The sequence below is a fragment of the Nothobranchius furzeri genome, chromosome 8 (assembly GCF_043380555.1).
Source record: "Nothobranchius furzeri strain GRZ-AD chromosome 8, NfurGRZ-RIMD1, whole genome shotgun sequence".
Taxonomy (NCBI): domain Eukaryota; kingdom Metazoa; phylum Chordata; class Actinopteri; order Cyprinodontiformes; family Nothobranchiidae; genus Nothobranchius; species Nothobranchius furzeri.
Genome location: NC_091748.1, coordinates 57,574,059 through 57,599,521, shown reverse-complemented (window position 1 = coordinate 57,599,521; position 25,463 = coordinate 57,574,059). Strand labels below are relative to the sequence as shown.

General features: G+C 41.6%; 1 protein-coding gene across 2 annotated transcripts; it reads left to right on the top strand.

The window, feature by feature from the left end:
• Positions 1–268: 268 nt before the first annotated feature.
• Positions 269–25,034, top strand: zfr2 (zinc finger RNA binding protein 2). Of its 2 annotated transcripts, none has more exons than XM_015971308.3 (19): positions 269–363; positions 4,798–5,029; positions 5,207–5,315; positions 5,727–5,960; positions 6,681–7,006; positions 7,216–7,404; positions 7,605–7,815; positions 8,601–8,767; positions 10,380–10,499; positions 10,656–10,801; positions 15,244–15,370; positions 15,451–15,644; positions 16,407–16,575; positions 17,601–17,775; positions 22,597–22,685; positions 22,801–22,896; positions 23,115–23,226; positions 23,773–23,870; positions 24,003–25,034. In XM_015971308.3, exons 1-19 carry the CDS (start codon positions 311–313, stop codon positions 24,177–24,179), a joined length of 3,024 nt encoding a protein of 1,007 aa, XP_015826794.3. In that variant the 5' UTR covers positions 269–310; the 3' UTR covers positions 24,180–25,034. The 2 variants fall into 2 exon arrangements, with proteins under 2 accessions (XP_015826794.3, XP_015826793.3); XM_015971307.3 differs by having other exon boundaries at positions 4,798–5,044.
• The last annotated feature ends 429 nt before the right edge of the window (positions 25,035–25,463 follow it).

Genomic DNA, 25,463 nt, shown 5'->3' with positions numbered 1-25,463 from the left:
TTCCGTAGAAATGATGAGAGATGAACAAATCAAGATGGTACACCTCCAGCTGCTTCCGTATTCGCTAAGCTTAAAGGCGGAACTGAAGTTACATTCAGAAAAATAATCCTTAAACAACAAAATGATTTAAAAAAAGGAAAATGAATACAAAATTGATGTATAGAAATATTTCTCAACATAAATTCAAAAGATATTTTATTTTTGTCTACCGCTCTTTTTTGAGAAACAGTTAGGAGAAGAACTATCTTGACGCCTCACTGTAGCTTTCTCCGGGCGGTCTACGGTGCTGTGCTGTACCGGAGCCGAAAAGATGGCTGCTAGCAACTATTTCGGGTTCACACATGGTACCGGTCCGCAATACAGGTAAATTAACGTCGTGAAGTCGTTGTCATTATACATATTAAGTCGCGTGAACCGGTCGCTGTTGTACTTTGGAAGAAACACGGTTATTAGTGACGTTTCAGTGGCCTGTTAAGGATTAGCTTGACCCTCTGTTCGATTGCTAACGTTAGCTGAGCGAACTCGCAGGCCAGCATTTACCGATACACGGTTTAAATGGACCCCCGCAGTGTGGCCATCCTCTGTTGAGCGGCAATACAAACTAGTAACGTGACGGGGGGATTCAAGCACTGCAAAAAACTGCCTGCTGCTCGCCTGTTGTGCTGCAGGTGAGGTTTTGGTTCTGGTTGGTGTTTTTGAGGATTAAGCGTTTGGATCACAGAGCTCTCTCAACAATGATGTTTTGGCTCAGAGTGAAGCAGGTAAATAAATATCTGTGGTTGTTAAGAGACACAGCCAATTAGCGTGGCAGTCGCAAGGAGATTGTTGGGCAAGTTTGCCTGATTCATCAGTCTGACAGGTTGGCAAGTAATCAACGTAATGTGCTATAAATTATTCTGTGGTTGGTGAACTGTGAAGCTTTTGTGTTCCATCTAATATCGCGGCCATGCTTCAAGCCAACAAACCTGGCTGACAGGAATATTGTCTTTACACCACAAATCTCATGCGTTCCATTTTTCTGTTCTCCATCTTTGCACATTCCCGGATCCTTCTCTATAGCTGACTGACAGCACGCCTGTTTTTGGGGTTAAATTTTTATCATTACCTTTAGGTAATCTGATTGAAAATGCATTTATTTGACCTATTTTTGTTATTTTTCTGTGTGTTTTTCAAAGTCCAGATGTTAAACTTAATAGTTAATCTGTTAAACAAAAGCATGATGACCGGACAATGATACAGAAATATAGAACTGCTGCAGCATTTCAGTTCTAACACGGGAAAGACCATGGTCTTGAGTTGAAAGGGGTAGAATGCCCTCTCCGTGCCAGGTCCTGCTCCAAGTGGAGATGTATGAGTGTCTCAAGGTCTTGTTCATGAGTGAGGGAATAATGGAGCATGACATCGTCAGGTGGATTGGTGATGCGTCTGCAGTGATGCAGGCGTTGAGCCGGTCTGTCTTGGTGAAGAGAGAGCTGAGTCGGAAGGTAAAGCTCTCGATTTACCGGTCGGCATTCCAACACTCACCTATGGTCACAAGCTTTGGGTAGTGACCGAAAGAACAAGATCACAGATACAAGCGTCCGAAATGAGTTCTCCGCTGGGTGGCTGGGCTCTCCCTTAGAGATAGCGGGAGAAGCTCGGTCATCCGGGAGGGGCTCGGAGTAGACCTGCTGCTCCTCCTCCTCCTGGCTTGGGCGTCTAGTAAGGATGTCTTCTGTGCGCCTCCCTGGTGAGGTTTCCAGGCACATCCAACTGGGAGAAGACCTAAAGGGAGACCCAGGACACGGTGGAGGGACTATGTCTCTCAGCTGGCCAGGGAACACCTTGGGATTCCCCCGGAGGAGCTGGCCCAAGTGGCTGGGGAGAGGGAAGTCTGGGCCTCCCTGCTTAGGCTACCCCGCCGCCCGACCCCGGATAAGCAAGAAAGACTGTGACTTTTCATCTTTCAATGATCATTTAAAGGGACCCAAATGTTTGGAATTCTGTTAGAATATGATAAATGTCAAGAGCACAAGAAAATGGCATGAAACACATAAACTGTTCATATTAAAGCTTTTTTAGAGCTTTCAGAATCTGTTGGGGATATTTTATAGCCCTGTCATGTGGCTGTCCTTCCTGCCACTAAAAGCTCAACAGTAGGGCTGCAACAAACGATTATTTGGATAATCGATTAATCGGATGGGGTCTCGACACGATTAATCGATTAATCGGATTACATGGGGAAATTTTTAAAAACTGCTAGGGAAATGTTATTTCTCTCCTTCCTTCACTTTATTTAACACAACATTATTAGAAAACAGTTCAATAGCAGAAAAACAACATGCCATCACCTAAATTGTCTTATAAGGTGTATAGACAGAGACCCTAAGCTACATCTATCTGTGACCTAAAATGCTTGGTCCAAGTTAAACAGCTTAAGGGCAATTCTCATGTGTTTTGTTTGATCTCATCTGTTGACATTTATTTTAAATGTAATTAAACATAGGCTGTGAATTAATCAAAATTGATCACTATTTCCAAAAATGACTGAAAAAATACCAAATAAAGCAAAAGCAAATGAATGCCATCCTCCTTGCGATGATGCCCTGGGCAACTGCCATAAAGTCACATCAAGAAATGCTGCTGATCATTCCAATGATCCCAAATAGACTCACATTAGGCCACATGAAAGCAACTGAACCCAAAAATATATTAACCAGTATATAACTGCACTCTCACACAACACGCCTGCAGCAACAGTTAGGACTCCTCCCTCCCTTTTAAAAGCGTTTTTGCTTCTGATGACATTGTGGTTGTAAAACCACACGCTAGTAGTCTGGCCCCGGTGTGATCAACCAGTTTCTGCGGGAATGTGACGGCGGAACCAGGGCCAGATTAACACTTTGTTGTACCCTGGGCAACAATATTCAAGGGCTCCATCATCACGACCCAAGGATCACCATAATGTGGTCACATACAGAATATTTTACTGTAATATGCAGTAAATATACTCAATACTTGAATGCCTGACAACACGTAACCTGCCCAGAGTAACCTTTGACCCACCTCGTGTGGACTGACCAATGAGGAGAGGGTCTTAACTTGAGGCCCTCTCTTCATTGGTCAGTCTGCATGAGACTGACTCTCAACTGACGTTCAGTCATAGGCAGCGAAGCGCCTCTGTGCAGCGCAAAAGCCCGGGTGGACAGTTTGTTTAATGTAGGGTGACCATATTTCCATTTCCAAACAAGAGGACAGGGGATCTGTGCCTATGACGTCACACTATGGCAACGCCACACAAACCATGTTGGGACCCATTTTTTGTAAGAACTAAATTAATATCAGATTCTGCCAATTAAAGGGCTCTAAAACAATTAATATGTAAATATTTTGCATATTTAATGCAAAATCTAATTTTTCTGCTTTAATGCTGCAACAAGGTTTTATTAATAATAAATTATTATACCTTTTGTTTTACTACAGCATCGGTAAGCTTCCTGTGCAGATTATTAAGGATGCTTGTTTCAGCTGTGAGATTAGACGATAGGATCAATGAAAAAATAAGTTGTCACACACTCCATGGAAACTTTCAGAGAATCCACAAATGGTGGCTTTCAGATGGTTTTGTTACTTTTAAAAAGTTTAGAAAAGAAGCAGATGAGACAGCATGTCTGATAATTTAGTTTTTCATCTGATAATATTAGAACATGTCAGTAATGTCTGAGGGGCTTTTATAAACACTGTATAACTAACACTCCTGGAGAGGGTATGAATTACACAGAGGCTTCTGGGGAGCCCATTTATTGGGGGGGGGGGGGGGGGGGGGGTGACTGAGTTTTGAAGGTGCTCTGAATTGTATCAGATGTATAAATATAACATGTGTATAACTTATTGTTTTTTACTGGTAAAAACGTGTAGTGGAGATAAATCTACCTACATTTTACTTTTCAACACTTTGTTTTGTTTTCTTGTTTTTATTTAACTATTTTCCTGTCCTGTCCTGTCCTGTCTCTCATCTTCCTGCATCTCCTCTTAATTCTCCAGAAAATCTGTTGCCTGGATTCTTACCTTTTCACCTCATCAGTTACTTTTGAGCAGATCAAAGGGATCTCCTGACCGCAAAGCGGAGAGCGCGTTTTCGATGCTGCGTGAGGTGACTTCACCACAGCACAGGTGATGAGCTCCGCAGTAGCGCGCTTCAGGCACAAATAAGACAAAATAGAGAACATGTGCGGACATGAACGATCGTGTGCTAATTATAGTTTTTTGGTTGAACCACTTTGAGAATGGACCGTGCGCTGGAAGCAGCTGCCTGGATCGCTGCACAACAATGCCGAACCGGTTCGCAGCAGCGCAAGTCTGCCGGCTCTCTCTCGCGCTGATCTGCCGGCTCTCCCTCACGCTGATCTGCGGCTCTCCCTCGCGCTGATCTGACTTGCTCTGGTCTGCGCGCAATGGCGGGCGGGAAGGGGGGGCGCTTTTGGAAGAGTTGTGCGACACAACGAATCGATGACGCAATTCGTTGCCAACGCTTTTAGTAATCGATTTTCATCGAATTTATCGATTCGTTGTTGCAGCCCTACTCAACAGAAATCCTGATAATGTAAGTTGTTGATGGTAGAAACTGCTGTCTAAGAAAGGATGTAATTTTAATGTTCTGCTTTACTTTTATGCTTCCATTTTGCCTATGACCTGTTGAAACATGGGAGCATTAAACTAATTCTGATCAGGAAGCTTAAAACACCTGAACTGAAGGAAATCTGTGTTAATGGCTGCTTTGTTTTTCTAAAACCCTTCTCCTGTTCTACTTTCCTTTAGTACCCAGCCCCCCCCGGCCTACTCACACCCGTCTACAGCCACATACAGCGTGCAGCAGGCTCCCACCGTGGCCCATGCTGTGACGGCGTCCTACTCTCCAGCTCCCGTCCAGGCAGCCCGACCTGTGGCCTCAGCCCCATACCCGACCTATCAGAGCCACCAAGCACCTCCAGACTACACCTTCAGGCAGCCAGATCCACCACAGCCCACCACCACCCCTCAGACGTACCAGGTATACTCAGACACGGTCAGTCTCTTTTGTGTCGGTCATCATTCTTGCTTTTCTCCATTTTAATTGTGTAAATTGTATTTAACAATTATTATTTTGGTGCAAGTAAAGATACTTAAAATATTAAAATCATTTGGCCTCAGATTAAGCTCAAAATAACACATTTATTACTTGCTACAGGAAAATTATAGCTATGTGCCGACTGTGACGACTTATGACAACAAACAGTATTACCAGACAAGCATCGCTCCAGCTCAGAGGACACCCACGGATAACTACTATCAGACTGGTGAGTCACTTGAGTTTGATCTACTATTACTAAATGACACAGCTGGTAAATTGTTAGGTTTAGGGTTTATTTTAGTTCTGCATCACACGAGGAGAGAAGTAGCAAACCGATAAATGTCCTGTTTCTAAAACGACCAACAGTTAATCTTTTATTCATTTTACTGCTCAAAGCAGAATTCGGTCACAAATTTGTGAGACTCCAACACATTCAGCCTGTCTAAAGGAAAGCCAGTATAGTTTTTCTGAAGTGCACAGTCCATTAGCTGCAGTTTAGTCCTTATTTGCTAGTGAAATCAGTATCCTGGCTCACCTACCACCCCCACCCTAGAAATGGGCCTACTCAGAGGATGCAGTCTGTGTCTCATGGCGTGTTTGCTCTTGCATCCTATTCTGCTTCTCTCTTTCCTTTCAGTATCAGTAGGAGTGAAGAGTGCGTACAGCCCAGCTCCCTCCACTGTGTACAACCAGCCCCCTCTTCCCCAGAGGCAGGTGACTGCCCTAAAACCTTTGGTGCCCTCCAGCGCCGTGTCTACCAGCTACAACATTTACCCAGCATCCAGCAGTGTCCAGCAGCCTCCAACGCCCATCTCATCTTACACCCTTGGCTCCTCGTTCAGCTCCACAGTTGCACCCACCTCCTACTCTGGTGAGTTGAGACAAAACTGATACTGTATCTGCTCTGATGAAGGGGATTTTGTGTTCTCGCAAGTCAAACGTGGAGGATGGCGGATAAGCCACTTCAATCAATCAATCAAATTTTATTTGTATAGCACCTTCAACAACATTATCGGAAGCCCAAGGTGCTGAACAACTTCATTAAAAGAAAAACATTCCCAGTACATGGGCATAAAAGCAGGATAAAAACATAAAATCATAAAATATCAAGCAAACACTATTACAGATAAAGAGAGATATCGGAATAAGACTAATCGATAAAAAAAACAAATGTCGGAAAAAATAAAATCAAGCATCTGGGTTAAAAAGAAGAATAGTTAAAACCATAATGTTAGGGCAATTCAAATGATCCTAGCGCTAAAACGCAATCAAATAAAAATGAGTCTTTAAACGAGACTTAAAGACTTGAAGGGATGGTGCCTGCCTAATGCTCAGTGGCAATTCGTTCCACAGAGTTGGAGATTCTCCTGGTGTGTACTGGCATGCAGCGAAGCTCGCGAGTAAACCTTGCCACTGCCGTTCCGCACCGCACCAGCATCAGAATGCTGGATGTCAGGCTTTGTGCTTTCCCCAGAGAAACTAAAAGGGCCACTTTCTTTTTATTCAGCTATTCATGTTTGACCCATATCAGGCTTGCTTACTGTTCTTCTTTACAAAATCTGTCCTCTTTATCCTGCTCTCTCACCTCTAGGCATTAGCTACTCTGGTTATGACCCTGCTGGCTACACCTCTACATCCACTCCCTCCTATTACCAGCCAACTCAGCAGACTCTCTCCCAATCTCAACCTCCACCTCACCAACCCCAACAGCCCCAGGCCCCTGTCCCGCCACCTCCCAAGCAGCTGACAAGTTCCTCCTGGAGTAACTCTGGGAGCAACATGGTTACAGCTCTGACCGGAAACACCTATAAAAAACCCACCTTTCATCAAAACAAGCTACAGCGGCCTAAAGGACCCCCGAAGCAGCCTCAGCTTCATTACTGTGACATTTGCAAGATCAGCTGTGCAGGACCTCAGGTTAGCAAAAACATGACGTATCTGAATCAATGTGCAGAGAAACGTTACCAGAAATGCTTAGTGCACAACATCATAAATGCATGAGAAAATATACTATTTATATACTGTGACATATGACACGATACTACCTTTATTAATATTAGGTCACTTCATTGCACAGATGCTCTGATTTTGTAATTTTGCTGACTGGTTTGATTTACTTCCATCAGACGTACCGAGAGCACAACGAGGGCCAGAAGCATAAAAAAAAGGAAGCAGCCCTGAAGGCAGGGGGGCAAACTGGGACCAGCAACGGGCCCAGAGGAGTCCAGACCCAGTTACGATGTGAATTATGCGACGTGTCGTGCACGGGAGTGGATGCCTACGCTGCACATATTCGTGGAGCCAAACACCAGAAGGTTAGTGAAGCTATGATGTTTTTTTATCTAATAAAAACCTTTAAAAGGATTCACTAATTATTGGCAGACTGCCGTGTGCACATGTGAGGTTTTATTTAAGGCTGCCAAGTCTCAGAACAAAATATCTCTGTAGCAATTGAAAAGAATGAAGCATCAGCAGCTTTAAAATGTTGATTTTCTTCCTGTCTCACTTTTTAAAGGTGGTGAAACTTCACACTAAGCTTGGAAAACCGATACCGTCGACTGAACCGGTGTTGGTGAATTCTGCTCCAGCTGTTACCACCTCAACAGCTGGGAAACCCACTGTGTCCACATCCATTTCAGCCCCCTCAGTGTCATCCAAACCAGTGGCCTCAGTAAAAACAACCCTGCCAGTCAAGAAACCAACTCCTACCAAAATAACTCCCAGTTGTAAGTTTGATTATTTTTAGTATTTGTTTGAAAATCAAATAGATTAGCAAGTTAATTGGCTCTGAATCGTTTTAGATGTTTGAAAATAAAAGTCTTTGTGGCAGTGTGTAGTTTCCTGGCGCCAGGGGGCAGTATAATACATTTCAGGGTAGTTTTACTCCATATCTTCCTGACTGTTGCTAGTTTAAAGCATTACGGTAAATGTTGTTAACTGTGGAGCAGAAAGCACTTGACCTTGTTGTGACTCCTCAGACTTTGAAGGCTCTTAAGTTAACTCCATTGAGAGAATGCGATGACGATGCTAGTTTTCTGACGCTGTAGTTTCCAGATCTACTCGGGGTCCTGCGCTTGCCGATGATGTCATCATACTACGGCAATACCGCTCGGCCGAAATATATTGCATCTCTTTTTCAATTCTGTTCTTTCACATAGGTTTTGGAAAGAGTTTAGCAGCTTTGTTATTGAATTGGTGTTTCTTACTCCCTAAATGATTTTGAACGTGGTAATGTAACATCCGTAAGTTGTATGTTCAGCCAGTCATCTAGTGTGACGTCATCGCCAGGTGCAGGACCCGAGCCGGCCAGAAAGAAACTATAGCGTCTAATATGGCTGCCCCCAAAGACGCTAGATCCGCGACCTGATTTTTATGGTTATGTTACGAAGCCACCAATATATTTTAACAACCGGATATCATTTTTTTTCAACATTGTCTATTTAAGCTAGTGACCTTCATACCTTTTATAAAAAAGTAAATGTTAAAAACAATAATATTATCTTCCCTGCAGCTATCAAACCAACCAGTGCTCCAACAGCAGCAACAGCACCCGTTGTGGCAGCTAAAGTGGTGGAGCCTGTTCAGCCTTTAGTCCAGAAGATGGAGCCACAGAGTGATGATGACAGAGCTGGAGGTCAAGCTGACGTCCAGCCTGTGGGACATGACTATGTAGAGGAGGTGGGAGGAGAAATGAAAAAATGTAACCACATTACCTGTTTGTCATTAATTAATCAGAATTGATCTACATTAGTTTTAAAGTAAAATGCATGAAGTAAAACATTTTAGAAATATGATTTTCCATTTGTTATGGGCCTTAACATAATTCATAATCTCAGATTGGTCCACCACTGATGATGAGAGGACGTGTTTCGGTCGCGTTCGGCCTTCTTCAGGGCATAATAACCTACAGTGATGTTCAGCTTTAGCTATATGTTCATCACATGAATATAGAAAATACCATTATTTTCCCTCAGTGGGGACATTTTGGTGTCACATCTGCAGTTGCAGTCACAACAGGGACAAAAATAAGAGTAAAAAATAAATGGAAAGTAAGAATAAAGAGTAAACAAGACAACAAAATGCAGAAACACTTAAGAGTCTAAATTCTCAAAGATAAAAAATTAAAATACTGGATAAATACACATTTTAAGAAATAAAAAAATATTTTGCAGAAAAAGATGACGGAATATTTACACAGAATGGAAACAGCAAGTGCAATAATGAGTGGGCTCAGGTTGAATCATAGAAACTGATATCACTAAAGTAGCAAGGATGATTTGATGCTAAAGAATTTTTTTTTAATAAAAACATTTATTTATTTATTTAGCAGTGATCGTTGTAGGGTTAGCTGCTGGGAGGATGGATCTTTGATAACATTCTTCTGTGTATCCAGGATGCAGAAGTCTGTCACTGAAAGAGCTCTGCAGCAGCTCCACAATAGCTTCATGCATTGGGTGGGAGATGTTGTCTAACAGGGATGTTATTTTTATCATATAATACAACATTATATAATACAAACTTCTGTTTGTTAAACATTTAAAGATTTCTGAATAGAACATGCGGACATGATCATTTAAGGAAGGTGGTGTTGCACAATTTAGCTGTAAGAAGATGCATCGTAACACACAGAGACATTGTCAAGCACGGGCGTGGTAGGTTCATAATTTGATTAAACGGCTGAAACTTGGTCTGATTCAGATTCCGTGGCAAGTTTGGGATCACCAGTGTAGCAACAAATCTACAAAAGAGTATAGAAAATAAATGAAACAAGGTTGTACTATAAAAATGTTCACAAACATCGGTAAACTACGTCTGTAAAAACAGCTGACCAAGTCACAAAGGAAAAGATCATTTTAAATTATTCTTCAAAATATTGAATAAAAGAGTGTAGCTAACTGTGAAGCAGTCCACTATATCATAGACCTTTGTTAATCTCAGGTAGCACTAATCTCATTTAAAGGTAGGGCTGGGCGATATGGCCTAAAATCAATATCAAGATATATTGAGGATTTCACCTCGATAATGATAAATGGACGATAACTACGGGTATACGCAGAAACAAAGGTTGTCCACTAGATGGGGCTGTCACATTTTCATGCGACTTAAGGTGGTACAGCTTCTTACAGGGACATGAACCTATACACATCTTTTGATAAGAGTCAGAATTTCGATAATGATTTATTGCCCAGCCCTAATTAAAGGCCTAGTAAATACTAGATATTTAATGATTTCTTAATAGGGGAAACTTGGCCACATTTGTTATGTAATTACCAAACCTTTCGTGTCTCAGATTCGTAACGAGGATGGAAAGGTGATCAGATTTCACTGTAAACTGTGTGAGTGCAGCTTCAATGATCCCAATGCGAAAGACATGCACCTGAAAGGAAGAAGGCACCGACTGCAGTACAAGGTAAACAAGCTAGAACAGATGTGAAATGTTTTAACCAAAATAATAAACATAATGATACAGTGGGCACTAAAAATGGAAGTATAGAAGAACTTGTGCGATGGCTTTTATGCTACAGGCCTCCTTCTACATATGTGGTCTTATTCTGTTTCCCTGCAGAAGAAGGTGAACCCAGAGCTTCCTGTGGAGATTAAGCCCAGTAACCGGGCCAGGAAACTCCAGGAGAGCAAACTTAAAAAGCAGAAGCAGAAGGCAGTGCTGAAGAGACAGAGAGATGATGAGCAGCGCTGGCACATGGAGATGAGGTCAGACATAACTCTGAATCACAAACATAAGTTAGGTCCCTTTTTGATGTCAAAGTGGATTTTTGTTTTTCTCCAGGAACTAAAAAAAGGACCATATGAGCATTAAGCACTCATGTAGGTTAGACCAGTAAACGGGAAGTGCTGAATGTGATGTAAGACTCACATGTTTCTGCTTTTTTAATTCCATGCTGTAGTTCTTTTTTAAAACACAGAACAGTTTTGTTACCTGTTTTCCCGCTACGTTTCATTTGCGGCTGCAAACTTCCTCAGGCTGACGCTGATGGTGGCGTCACTTCCTTCTCCGTTTATCCGCCACCATCAGCGTCAGCCTGAGGAAGTTTGCAGCCGCAAATGAAACGTAGCGGGAAAACAGGTAACAAAACTGTTCTGTGTTTTAAAAAAGAACTACAGCATGGAATTAGAAATACGACACAGCAAGAACACACCTGTTTCTGCTTTTTTGTTGGAAAAAAACACAGTTTAGCTCAACAGCTAGAAGACAAATAAAACAACTAGAAAATTGCTGAAAGAATTTTAAAAAGGGACGTGTGCACTGGGGCAAGGTGGTGTCCATGTGCTATAGAGGCCAAATGATCATTTTTGGGTGACATTGCGTGAACAACCCAAAATAATGATATTTAGGTGACTTTGGGGTGAACAAACCCATAATCATATTTGAGTCACGCTGGGGTGAACAACCCAAAATAATGGTGACGTTAAGGTAAAAAAATAGTAATAATCAGAGGGCCTGCCATCTAATTAACCAATTAATTATTTGCATATTTAATTGATCTTGTTCAAATCCTGGTCCTTGTTTTTAAATCCCTGTCTGGATCAGCGCCGCCATATTTAGCCTCCCTGCTGACCCGTTATGTCCCTGCAAGGTCACCATGTTCAGGTCAGAGTGACCTTTTGGTGGTACCGCCATCAAAGCGTAAGTCTAGGGGTGATCGTGCCTTTGCAGTTCTGGGACCTCGGCTTTGGAACCAACTCCCACAAGAAATCAAGCGGTCCACATCGCTGCCCACTTTTAAAGCAAGGCTTAAGCTGTATTTTAGATCTGTTTCTTAGTTTTTATTCACATTTTAATGTTTTTGATCACTATTCTTTTATTTTTAGCTCTCTTTTTTATAGAGCTGTTATATTGTGCTGCTTCTTTGCACTATGTTCAGCACCTTGGGCCCCCTTGATTGGGGGTGGGAAGGGGCTTTATAAATAAAATGAATGAATGAATGATAATTATGCTAATTTAGAGTGGCACACATGTTTCCTGTTCATAATTTGGGATGGAATTCACAGATGTCTTTCAAACAGTCTATATTGGAAGTCACCTCCCTTTCTGGTTGGCTCATGGGTCCCCGGAAGAACGAAAAAACGAAGACAGGTCATTGGCGCTAAATACTGTATTGAACTGAATATAGAACAACCCCGATTATAAGACATCCCCCCTTTCCAAGACTAATCTTCAGGAAAAGACAAAACAAAAATTACCTTTTGAATAAAATATTTTTATTGAAAATTTGAGAACAAGTACTGAGAAAAAAAATACTATTTTAATGCAAACTATCAGAACTTTGCTGACATGTGAAATCAAATGTCAAATGAGGCTTTTATCCAAACGCCCTCTCCCTTGCTGTACTCAATGCTCATGCTGCTGCGGGGTGTACCATCAGATCGCTACACCTGCCGGCTCCTCCCATTGAATGTCGTCCATGCGTGCAATGTTTGACGCCTCTGCTGAATTGACCACAGTCATTTTAAAATTTGCATAACTCTGCCTTATAGCTTGTTAACTTGCCCCACTTTCGGTCCACTCTGCTCCGGACCTCTCGTCTCCATTTTTTTTCTCCTATTAAAAACATACAGCCTGGCACCCTCTGCTGTTACGGGCGTGTAATGCTTAGACCCTGGTTATAAGACAACCCCACATTTTAAAATTATTTTCGATGAAAATAACCTTGTCTTATATGCGGGTCAATACGGTAAGTTGTTTTCTAATCTAATTTGCCTTAAGTCCTGAATCACACATGTTCTACTTCAATTTTAATGAAAAGTAATGATGTGTGTTTTGACCACGCCTGTCATATACTTTGAGATTTATCCAAGCAAGGCTGCTTTATTTGTATAGCACCTTACAACAGTATAAAACCAACCAAAGTGCTTCACAGAAATTAAAAACATTAAAAACAATACACAACATAAAAATGCATAAAGACTAAAGCTTAAGAGCTACCAATAAAAAACACTAAAAAGACTCATGCTAAGTTTAAAGCCAAATCATAAAAATTGGTTTTCAAAAGAGATTTATCAACTTATAAATGTCCGTAATTAGCATGACTACAAATCAGACATCGGCATGTCGCATATATGATGTCACCACAGAACCTCATCTCCCCTAGCGTAGCTGCTACTTACCACACGGCCAGGTTTATGGTGGTTCTTTCCTCCCGAGGGAAGAATTTGTAGTTCGCTAAACTTGCAGCCATTTTTGCTCTTCTCTTCTCCGTGTCTGGTTTGATTGTGTCACTTTGGTGATGTGCATTTGTAGGCCTGGATGTATTTTCACACAAAATCTAAAACAACTGTTGCCCCTGTTCGAAAATAAGTGCTTTCTTGGCATCAGAATGTGTCCTTAAAAATCATGGAACTCATTTGAAATCCATGGCACATAACAAACGAGATTAGAAAATAGCGTTTTTAGCCCCATTGACTTGCATTCATTTTTTCGTTCTTCCGGAAACCCGTGGTCCAGAAATAGATGGGCGTGACTTAGGCTCCCTATTCGACAATTCCCTATTAAAAAATGTGACATACTCACAGCTACAGATGTCAGTCAACAGGGCAGTCTGCCATACTCAGATGAAGGATGTGCAAATGCATCCTTTTTCTAAATAAAGGACTTCTTTCTTTCTGCTTCTGACTCAAACAAAAGCCATAGTCTATATAGTCCAAAATTGATGCCAAAGCCATTTCAAATGAGCCGTTGCCATCTTTCTTTTTTATCAGTCGCCGTAACATACCGCCCACCAAACTGATAGAGCGCTGTTATTGGCCCACCAAACTGATAGAGTGCTGTGATTGGCCCACCAAACTGATGTGATGACACAAGACTGTTTAGGCCTGTTGAGGTTCCTAGACGGATGTGCAAAGCAAAATGATTTAGCTTAGGCTGCTGTCTGTCAATATTTCCAGGCTACGTTTTCTTTTCGTTTTTCCAGAGAGTTTACTAAGGAATTCTATTCTAATAAACAGTAATAATCATAATATGTAATAAGATTATTTTAAATTAATAAAAATACTTTATTCAGTGTTTCTATATTTTTGAAAAATTATCATTTAATATGAGCCTTTCAACTCAATTTGCAATCAAGTGTCCCTAAAATCAGATTTGGTACACCTGTTCTGTCAGCTTAGAAGAGTTGAGTGTTCAGGAGGCCTCACTCACCTCTGTCAGTGTTTCCAAGAGCAGCTGTAGCTACATCGTAGCTCATCCCCACCAGTGTGTGAATGTGTGAATGACTGATTGCGTTGTGATGCGCCTTAAGAAGGTGCTATACAAATACAGGCAATTTACCATTTACCATTGGCTGCTTCTTCTGGCACCGGAGTGCAGACGCTTCTCTTATCTCTCCCTTATCATTTCCCCCCACAAGGCTCTTGTCCTGTCTGTCTACAGAGCACTTCTCTGTATTCCTCCTGAAAACCCTATTTTTATTAAATTATGGATTTGGTCAACTGGTCATTCAACACGATGGACAAGATTTTTTCAACAGTATAAACGTATCAGGGGGCTCCTACTTGTCCAGATGGTACACACCTGGTGTGTTATATACTGGATTCTTGGAAAGAGTGGAATATTATATGCCTTTCCCAGCTGTCCATGGAGGAAATCAAAGATGTATGGATTTTCGGGCTGATAATTACTGGATTTCTTCTGTTTGGAGTGGGGGGGTTTCTGGTATTTTGGAAATTTGGAAAATCGGGGGCAACTGGAGTGAAAACTGTACCCATGGAAAGTCTCAGCCGTGTGGAGACTGCACAGAGTGGGAAGTTACTCGAGGGGAATCGCAAGCGAGAGGTTCTAGCTGCAATCCTGGTGTTGGTTCGCAAAATGGATTTGATCTTGGAGAAAGTCACTGCATGTTATGGGCAAGTTTAAACCCAATAATTGGATTTACTGAGAGACTGAATTATCAGTTAAAAACTGAAATGCAGAGGAAATTATCTCTGCCTGACCTAAACAATTCATCTTATCTGAATATGGTGCCCTGGTAGTCTTGAGCTGTGAGAAGTAAAAACATCCAGGAAGGAATGCAGACAGATGCTGTGAAAACCCGTCTGTACTGCGGAGAGAAATTTCTGTGCTTCAGAACGCTGGGGCACCGACAATAAAGTTGATTCTGATTCATTAATGACCTTACACATTTGCGTCTTTCCTTCAGGCGATATGAGGAGGAGATGTACTGGAGAAGGATGGAGGAGGAGCAGATGTACTGGGGGGAGCAGCGACGCAGGATGGCCCCCCCACCTCTGATGAGTCGCCCCGGTATGCCGGTACCCCCTCTACTGGTGAGAATGGTTTGGATCAATTTGGTATACAACATAAAATGGCAGCAGCTTCTAACCTTTACTGGTTCATTTGCCTTCAGAACTGCGTCCGTCGCCCCGACTCTGCAGATGACCGTCACATCATGGCCAAACACTCCACCATTTACCCGGCGGAAGAGGAGCTCCAGGCTGTCCAGAGGATCGTCTCCCACTCAGAGAGAGCTCTTAAACTGGTGTCAGACTCTCTGCTTGAAAAGGAAACAACCACTGCTCCTAAAGAAGTCGAAGAAAAAAGGCAAGAAACTGATTTTATACTCTTATTCTTGTGTCTTTTTATGTAAAATGATGCATGTGATGATAATCATTAGTTATCACATGACCTGTTCTGTTTATTTAGTTTAGAAAGTTTAGTTTGAACATGTACAAATAACAGAAAAAGAAACAACAACCAAAATACGTGAATAGATGGAAAAAACAAGAAATCATAACTTCAAATGAAACAATGAAATAATATATCTGAAAATGAGCATTTCTGTTTTGCATTTGAAAAAGAAAGTATATAATAAAGAGAAGTTTGCAGAGAAGGACAGAGTTAACGAGTATGTGATTTTGTTCCTCAGTATTCATAGATTTTACAGAGATTAGCTTAGAAATATTCAGTTATCTTCATGTTCATTTAGAATTATTTAGTTAATCACTCACACCCAAATGCTGCCATTGATCATTTAACACTTGTGACTCCTTGATAAATCAGATCTGCGACAAAAAAGCTTAATTTAGGGACCATCAGCAGAGTGTTGATCACTTTTTTCCTTTCATTTCCCGAGGAGAAAAACTGTTGGTAAATATATTTTATCCCAACATGAGCCCAAAGCAGCTTGATAAACAAACAAATAAATAAATAAAAAGGGATTTTACAGCTCAGTCTATCCTGAATACTGCTGCAAATGACTAATCCTTTTTTTTTTTTTTTGTATATTCTTTAATTGAAGTACTGTATATAAAGCTTAGAAACGATGGTAACAACAGATTCCTGTCCTGTCGTGTTCCCCGTCAGTACTGAGAGTGCCGCCCGGCTGCTCAAAGGTGTGATGAGGGTCGGCATCCTGGCCAAAGGCCTGCTGCTTCGCGGTGACAGAAATGTAGAGCTAATCCTGCTAACTGCTAAGAAACCCACCATCTCTTTACTGAAGAGCATCACCATGCAGCTGCCTAAGGAGCTGGCGGTAAGTGAAATGTTAGACGTGATTTATAAAAAAATACGGATAAATTCTTGTGCTTTGCAAAAAGGAGTATGACCGATCGGGATCACCAGCTTTCTCACATTTCGTTTGATTATTAAATCAAATAATCTCTTGAGCATTTTTAGAATCATAACAGGTTTCTTTAAAATAGGTTGATGATTTCAGGTGTGGAAGGGTTTACAAGAGTTTTAAACACCCCTTGTTTATTAAATTTAATTGGGGGGGGGACAAAGACATTACTGTAGAACAGGAGTGGGGAACCCTGGTCCTCGAGGGCCGGTGTCCTGCATGTCTTTGCTCCAACACTTCTGATTCAGTGGTTGATTCACCTGTTCTGCAGCTCATCAAGCTCTGCAGAAGCTTGTTAATCACCTGCTGATTGAAATCGGGTGTGATAATGCAGGGTTGAAATTAAAATATGCTGGATAGCGGCCCTTGATGGAATAGGGTTCCCCACCCCTGCTGTAGAACAAGTCAAATTCAAACCCAGTTGGTATAAGGTTTGCCTTATCTGACAGAGCAGCTAATGATGAAATACAGTAAAACAAAATGTTAGTCACACCTGGACTTAAGATAACTGAACATTTAGGGGTCAAACAGTCAGAATGATGCACACCAAACCAGTTAAGGACAACAGGACAGAGGAGGTAGTCATGTCCTCAATGTTTGTTTCTCTGCTGTAGCCGTATGAGTGTTGTTGAAGGTGCTTTTCACTGATCTTTAGATTTACTGCCTGGTTATGACACCTGAATCCTACAGAGTGAGATGGGATGTTTCTTCACTACACGCCCCCTTTTTCATTTTATAAAATTCTGCTCTTAAAAGAGATTTTTCACAACCTATTATTGAGACACTGTAGTGTCCCTGGCCTTTTTTAATAAGGCAGTTATATCGCAGTGGTCTTGAGACAGATTGCTTTCCCAAACACGCCCAACAAGAATACCCTCCGCCCCCACATCCCTTCCTCCTCTGTAGTGAGTAATCCCAAGTGTCCTTTTAACCGGCAGACATTTTCTGAAGATCAGTATGAGGTGCAGGCTCACCCCGAGGAGGCGAACATCGTGATTATTTCAAGCCAGGAGCCCAAAATGCAGGTGACCGTTTCTCTCACCTCGCCACTGATGAGGGAGGACCCTGCTGATGAGAAGGACATGCAGGCAGGAGGAAAAGCGGCTGAGAAAGGTTAGAGAAGCCAAAGCTTTCAGTACCAGACAACCAAATGTTTGTGGTCTGTGTAATACACTTGTGTAGTACACCTATTATATCTATATTATATCCCTTTTGCTCCTTCACCAGTCGGCACCCTAAATTTAGGCTGAGAAATTAGATGAGAAGAAAGCTCTTAGGGGGGGACTTTGAAAAAGCCCTCATTCAAGATTTCCTTTCATTAATCCCCGACAGTCAAATTGCACGCTCATTTGTCCCAGATATTTTCTTTTACCATGTCTTGCAGCTGCATTAGTCCCCCGTTTTATTTATTTCCTCTCTCAACAACGATGGGAACCAAAAGCCGGGCTCTCCGACCTTTCTGTGCCACTCGAGTGTGTGTTTATGTCATGAACACACACTCATGCAAAACTTGAGAAACGTGCAGGAGCTGGTCATAAGATTAGGATATCATGACAAAGTTGATTTATGTTTGTAATTCCATTCACACGCGGATTGTTTCGCTATCGTGCATCGTCCGTGACTGTGGGGGTGGGGGGTTGGACGCCTGGCGTGAAACCTGTATATTGGATTCATTCATTATACACAGACTAATATATTACAAATGATTATTCCTTTAATGTTCATTATAACTGACAACTAATGAAAATCTCTAATTTAGTAACTCAGAATAGTAGAATATCAATTAAGACCAATGCAACAAAAATAATTTTAGAAATATTGACCAACTGAAAAGTCTGAACATGAAAAGTATGAACATGTACAGCGGTCTGTATTTAGTTGGAGCTCCTTTTGCCTGGATTACTGCAGCAATGCGGCGTGGCATGGAGTCCATCAGTCTGTGGTACTTTTCAGGTGGTATGAGAGCCCATGTTGCTCTTATAGTGGCCTTCAGCTCTTCTAAATTGTTGGGTCTGTCGTATTGCATCTTCCTCTTCACAATACCACATAGATTTTCCCCGTTAAGGTCAGGCCAGTTTACTGGCCAATCAAAAACAAGGATACCATGGTCCTTAAACCAGGTACTGGTAGCTTTGGCACTGTGTTGGAAAATGAAATCTGAAACTCCAGAAAGTTGGTGAGCAGCAGAGAGCATGACATGCTCTAAAACTTCGTGGTTGACACCGTCTACTAGACCTTGGACCTCAGAAAACACAATGGACCAATAACAGATGACATAACACCCCAAACCATCACTGACTGTGGAAACTTTACACTGAACCTCAAGCAATGTGGATTCTGTCTCCTCTCTTCCTGCAGACTCTGAGACCATGATTTCCAAAGGAAATGCAAAATTTACTTTCATCAGAGAACATAACTTTGGACCACTCGGCAGCAGTCCAGTCCTTTTTGTCTTTAGCCCAGGCGAGATAATTCTGATGCCGTCTCTTGTTCAAGAGTGGCTTGACACAAGGAATGCGACAGCTGAAACCTGTCTTGCATACGTCTGTGTGTGGTGGTTCTTGAAGCACTGACTCCAGCTGCAGTCCACTCCTTGTGAATTTCCCCCACATTTATGAATGGGTTTAGTTTCACAATCCTCTCCAGGGTGCGCTTATCCCTATTGCTTGTACCATTTTTTCCCATTATACCTTGTCCTTCCCTTCCCTCTCTATTAATGTGCTTGGACACAGCTCTGTGAACAGCCAGCCTCTTTAGCAATGACCTTTTGTGTCTTGCCCTCCTTGTGCAAGGTGCCCATGGTCGTCTTTTGGACGACTGTCAAGTCAGCGGTCTTCCCTATGATTGTGTAGCCTACAGAACTACTGAGACAATTTATTCAGCTAATGAACTCAGAAGACCTGCAAAAGCATTTAGAGTGTGGCACCAGGGGTCTTCATGTTGAACCTTTTTACAATATTGTAATTTTCTGAGATACTGAATTTGGGATTTTCATTAGTTGTCAGTTGTAATCATCAAAATTAAATAATCATTTGAAATATGCCAGTCTGTGTGTAATGAATGAATCTAATAAACAAGTTTCACTTTTTGAATGGAATTACTGAAATAAATCAACTTTGTCATGATATTCTAATTTTATGACCAGCACCTGTATAATAACAGAAAATCAATGTTCAGCTAATGCCCAGGGATGAAAAACCTCTAAGTGATGGGAGCATTGAAGGGCTGGGCAAAAAAATCGAAAATTTATCGTTATCAAAATTTCTGACCCTTAGCGTGATAATTTTTCCCGTGTCAATAAATTTGATAATCCAAAAATGAAAAGATGTGTGTAGGTTGGTAACGTTTGTGTCCCTTTAAGAAGCTGTACCACCTTTTGTGACTCAACTAAATTACATGTGACTCAACGTAATACATGTGACAGCCCCATCTAGTGGACAACTTTTGTTTCTGCGTACACCTGCAGTTATCGTCCATTTATCGTTATCAAGGTGAAATCCTCAATATTGTGATAATGATTTTAGGACGTATCGCCCAGCCCTAGAATGTTGTCACAAAAACAGTTATGCCTAGAAGGGGGATTGTGGAGTTCCATGGACTTTCTGTCTTGTCGTCTCTCATCACTGTATACGGGGTGCACAATCCTGGTCCTGGAGGGCCGGTATCCAGCAGGTTTTAGTTTAAACTCTGCTTCAACACACCTGATTTCACTCAGCGTGTGATTAACAGGCTTCTGCAGAGCCTGATGAGCTGCTGCACAGGTGATTCAACCTCTGATTCAAGTGTGTTGGATCAGAGAAATCACAAAACATGCTAGATACTGTCCCCCATGGCCAGGATTGGGCATCTTATACAGCATTATCAACAATGAAGCGTTGGAGTGTGTGTTTTGCTGCTTCACAATGATCTGAATTAATGTAAAACTGAAATCACCTTAGTGATCATTAAAGTTCCTTAGATGTGAAAACAGACTCGGGTCATTGTGTTGCTACCACTCCACTGCCTGCTCTAGTATCTGTCAGCATTTAAATGTTTATTTTATTTATTTTTTTGTTCTCCTTCATTTGGAAAACATAATGCAAATGTTTTCTGTCGCTGTTGTCTTATATTTTTCTTAAATTATGTTGATCGGTTAGCCCCATTCTGTCTCAGCAGAGCCTGCTGAGCCACAGGTTTGGTATGAAGTCCACACTGACACTAGCCTGGCAAGCCAGGCTAAATAAATGTATTATTTAGTGTGGCCACGCTCCATTGATGGCTCTCGGTTGTGGGGCGGGTTCTACCGTTGTCTTTCAAATGATCTCCGCATTCCACTGGACAATGAATGTGACATACTCTTGTTTCACTCTGTTGCATCATCCCACCCACCAGCCATATAGAGTGCCCTGATTGGCCCACAAAGTGGATAAAGTTCTGTGATTTGTTCACTAAGCAGATAGAGCACTATGATTGGCCCACCATTATGGACCAATCACAGCTCTTTATGTGTTTGAAACCCCTCTAGAGAGCTGTGATTGGCTAGCCAGATTCCTGGTAGGAGCTGCTGAGGTTCCAATGGAGCGTGCCTAGACCATTCTTTACAAAGCAAGAACTTGGTCTAGTTCACTAGGCTACACTGACACACATACCACTACGAATAAAGACAAAGAACAGCATGCCCATGTTTATTACGCTTTTCATAATGGTAAAATCCTCTTGTTGACTGTAGCTGAATCACAGTCTGAAAAGTGTGCTAAACGTGGCTCTTTGGTTCTCAGTGGTATGATCGTGTAGGCTTCAACACTACTTGTTGTAATTCATCTGTTTGAGCTCATCTCAGTTGTTGCTACAGTTCTCATCAACGTGGAAGTGTGGAAACCCCAGATGCTGAACTTACTATGACATATTGAGCCATCAAAGTACATTTAGGTTTGTTGTTCTGAATTATGACGTCAACATCCAATGTTCTGTCTGTTCTGAGGTAGTCTGTCGTAAAATTGTCTTTTCTTTATCCTGACATTGATGGTACAGTTTAATAGACATCCCACACACCCAAGCACGATTGAAGCTATATTTATTGTTACTGCAAATTAAGGGTGACATAGTAGACTCTTTTCAGGACTTCTGGGTCATTTTAATGGACCTTATGCAAGTATTCCCACTTCACCGGGCCGGCCTGAAAGGATGAAGCGAGGGCTTTTAATTGGGGTATCTACTCGGAAATGGCCCGTTAGAGTAGCTGGGTGGGACTTGTGGGTACCTGTGCTTACTGGTTGCAACTCAGAAGGCATATTATACCGGCAGACGTCACCAAAAACTGGCATTTGTTAAATCAGAAGAGTTGGTGGTTGGCTTGCAAAGCTTAATGTAAGGAAAATGAAATGAGCAGTGTTGACGCTGCTTCATAATCATTTCTAAAACTCCCCACACCAAAAGTTATGCCACTTTCTGGTTTCCTACAGAGCACTGTAAAAACTGGCGATGGTTCTGCTTTGCTGTGTTTGTCTCTTGAGTAGGAGTTGGGAATTCACTATATCTAACTTCTCTATATAATAAACAGAACTGAAATAGAAATCTGTGTTTGAACAGGCAGAACATCTAAGAAAAGGGAAATAAAACCACGAGTGTTTAGGAATACCACAAGATTTTATTTTGAACTAAAATTTTAAATAGAATATGACCACATTTTTGTGATTACCTGGGATTTCCTTATTTTCTAACCTTCATTCCTGACAGGCCTCTCTAAAGTACGCATTTGTCATTTTTTTATACAATTATTCAGCAGATATGTTGAACAGAAACATGCTGTTTTACCTACCTGTGTATATCTTGCACCAATTTCATAAATACTCCATTCAGATGCCTTGAGAAATGAATGACATCTTTCAATGATCATGTGGGTTTTTGCATCAACTTGATTATGAGCACTAAGTTTGTGCGTCTCCTTTTCCACAGATGTGTCTGAGAAGGATCCACCTGACCTTTTAAATAAGAAGAAATGTTTGGATTATCTGGCTTCTCTTCGACATGCTAAATGGTTTCAGGTAGAAAGTTATCGTCAACACTTTTTACTTTGTACCGATAGCTTTAGACCCTGTTGGTCCTTTTGCTCCACAGGACAAAACTAATGTTGATGCCGCTCATTTCAAACCCCTGTAGGCTCGTGCAAACGGACTGCAGTCATGTGTGATCATCATTAGAGTGCTCAGAGATTTATGCCAGCGTGTTCCCACCTGGGGGAGAATGCCTGGATGGGTAAGGGTTTTGAACAAAACTTTGTTTTGAATATTTTTGTCCATTTTTGGCTTTTTGTGAGAAGACACATTAAAGTCATAGTTAATGCTTGTATCGACTTCAGCCATCAAGTGATTTTAGTGATTTTGAATGCAGATTTAAATCCACCTTGTGTGGTTATAAATGGCTTTTAGCCTGTCTGTTTCCATCTTTGTGTTTTTTTTTTTTTTCCTGATCAGGCGATGGAGCTGCTGGTGGAGAAGGTGATCAGCAGTGCCGCCGGTCCGCTCAGCCCAGGAGAGGCCATGCGCCGGGTGCTGGAGTGCATCTCCACAGGAATCCTGCTACCAGGTCACAAATGATCATAAACTGATGAGTAGACCTGTAGTAGAGTCGGCCTAATGACAGCAGCTGCTTCATTTGAATCATCTCACTTTTATTATTTAGTGACGTCAGCTGGAGTGTTGTTAAAATAACATTGCACATACGTCTCCCTAACAGTGTCACTCAAACCGTTGAATTACAAAAATGTTTGCATAAAAGGGATTTATAGATGGTTTCTTAGCATTTTTCTTATTTTGATTGAAAATAGCTTTTGCTTTATCATCTCTCGCTGTTATTGGGATCGAAACTTGTTCAACTTCCCTGAATTCCCTGAACAATCTGCTAGTGAATTCATGCTAACGGGGAAGGCTTTACTAAACAGATTTCCTCCACACTCGCGAGTGAAGAAAAGTCTGTCTGCACTCACGTCTCCTCAGGAGAAAATGGATTATTTCAAATATTTTCTTTTTTTATCTTATTGCAGATGAATAACCTCATGGCAAAGTAGAAAATTGGTTTATTTCCAATAGTGTGTTGTTACTAACTCTTGTGTTTTTTTCTCTCTTCATCCAGATGGACCAGGTTTGATGGACCCCTGTGAGAAGGAGCCAACAAATGCTTTAGAGAGCATGAAGCTTCAAGCCCGAGAGGACATAACTGCCAGCGCACAGGTACTCGAACAACTCATCCAAGTGTTGCTTAAAGCCCGGATCACACTGTGCGAGTTTTGACAAACACACTGTAGTCTGGCTTAAAGCTGCACAATCGACTTTTTACCTTTTTTGTACTTCCTCTGCTTCCAGCATGCTCTGCGGCTGCTTGCTTTCCGTCAGATCCACAAGGTTTTGGGCATCGATTCCCTTCCAGCGTCTAAGGCCAGCGCACGCAACCGCAAACGACGGTGGGACATCAATGAGACGGGGGAAGGAGAGGGGGAGGGGAAAAAAGACAAGAAGGAAGAAGAAGCAGCGAGTGCTTGACCTCTGCCTCCAGGGTGGAGTTTGCTAGTGTAGAGACTGGTAGAATGTCATAGTTATTTTTATTTTTTATTTTTTCATTTCAAAAAGAACTTTAACATGCAGCTGCGTGCATATAAACGTACCTTTGACTCTACATGTTACCTGCAAATCCTGAAGAATCAGGTCTTTTTCTGAGGTTTGAACACCATTTCTTCTCCCACCTATATTCAGTGTGATCTAAACGGTACAAAGCAAATAGTCTAAAACAAAATCGTGGACGTAAGTGGTTGCATCATTCCACATGAGTCAAACAGCTCACTAACTACTGACCATCTTCCTCCTTAGTTTATTCTCACCACCATTGTTTTGTCCTAATAAACCCCCAGTTAAAGCAACACATCTGCACCTTACGCTTTATGTTCGGGGTGTTCAAGTGAAGAAACTCTTCAGACCTCAGTGGAAACATCCACCTCCTGGGGACTGACAGAGGTAAAAGTGCTGCTGAAGGGTTTTCACTAAGAAAGATGAGGTGCTTTCAACTTGTGAGGAATATTAGAGAAGACCGCTTCATAAAGATGTTATGTAAGTAATAGAAATGATGAATATTCATATCAGTTTTGCACCCTTTAATGCGTTTTTATGTATATATGCATTTAAAAGCTGGGTGGAGATGAGACATGCGTTCAGACCACAAACCAAAGGAAAACTCGGACTTTGAGAGTGAGTCGCAGCTAAGATAAGTCGTGAAAACGTCACAAAGGTGGCTACGCCTGAAAATAAATCCGTCTGAAGAGAGGTTTGTTTTTGCACAGTTAAATGCTTGGGGAGCAAAGCACTTAAGACATAATAAAGTATGCAGCCGTACAATTATGCTTAGTAATTTTTATTTCCAATGGATGATGTGCAGATTGGAGAAGATTTAGTTGGGGGGGGGGGGGGGGGGGGGGGGGGGGGGATCTGTAGAAATATAGCGGTTACAGTCCTTTGACCTTCCTCCTTGTGCCTGAATCATGTATTTAAAAGACAAAGTTTGAGGAACATTTATATGTTGTTTTTGTGTGGGTAGTGCTGTTTTGGTCTCATTTATATGAGTTGTATAGGAAAAGGACAGTTGCACAACTTTGGCTTCTAAAAGCAGACCTGAGAGACTTGCTGTGTGTTTTTAGTTCCATATTTGTTTACCAATAGCCTCTTATTGCTTATTTTATTTACAGCGGGTGTTGCGGTCTCTTTTGTATTGTTGAAACAGGAAGTGTGAACATTGCTGTCTGAATGTATTTGTAGTGTTGCCTCATTAAGGAGGGA

Excerpts from the sequence above, each read along its gene's own strand:
- zfr2 (XM_015971307.3), top strand. The coding sequence starts at position 311 with ATGGCTGCTAGCAACTATTTCGGGTTCACACATGGTACCGGTCCGCAA. Across the intron at positions 7,405-7,604 it reads GTGGAGCCAAACACCAGAAG|GTGGTGAAACTTCACACTAA; the intron begins GTTAGTGAAGCT and ends CACTTTTTAAAG. Across the intron at positions 15,645-16,406 it reads AAAGAAGTCGAAGAAAAAAG|TACTGAGAGTGCCGCCCGGC; the intron begins GCAAGAAACTGA and ends GTTCCCCGTCAG.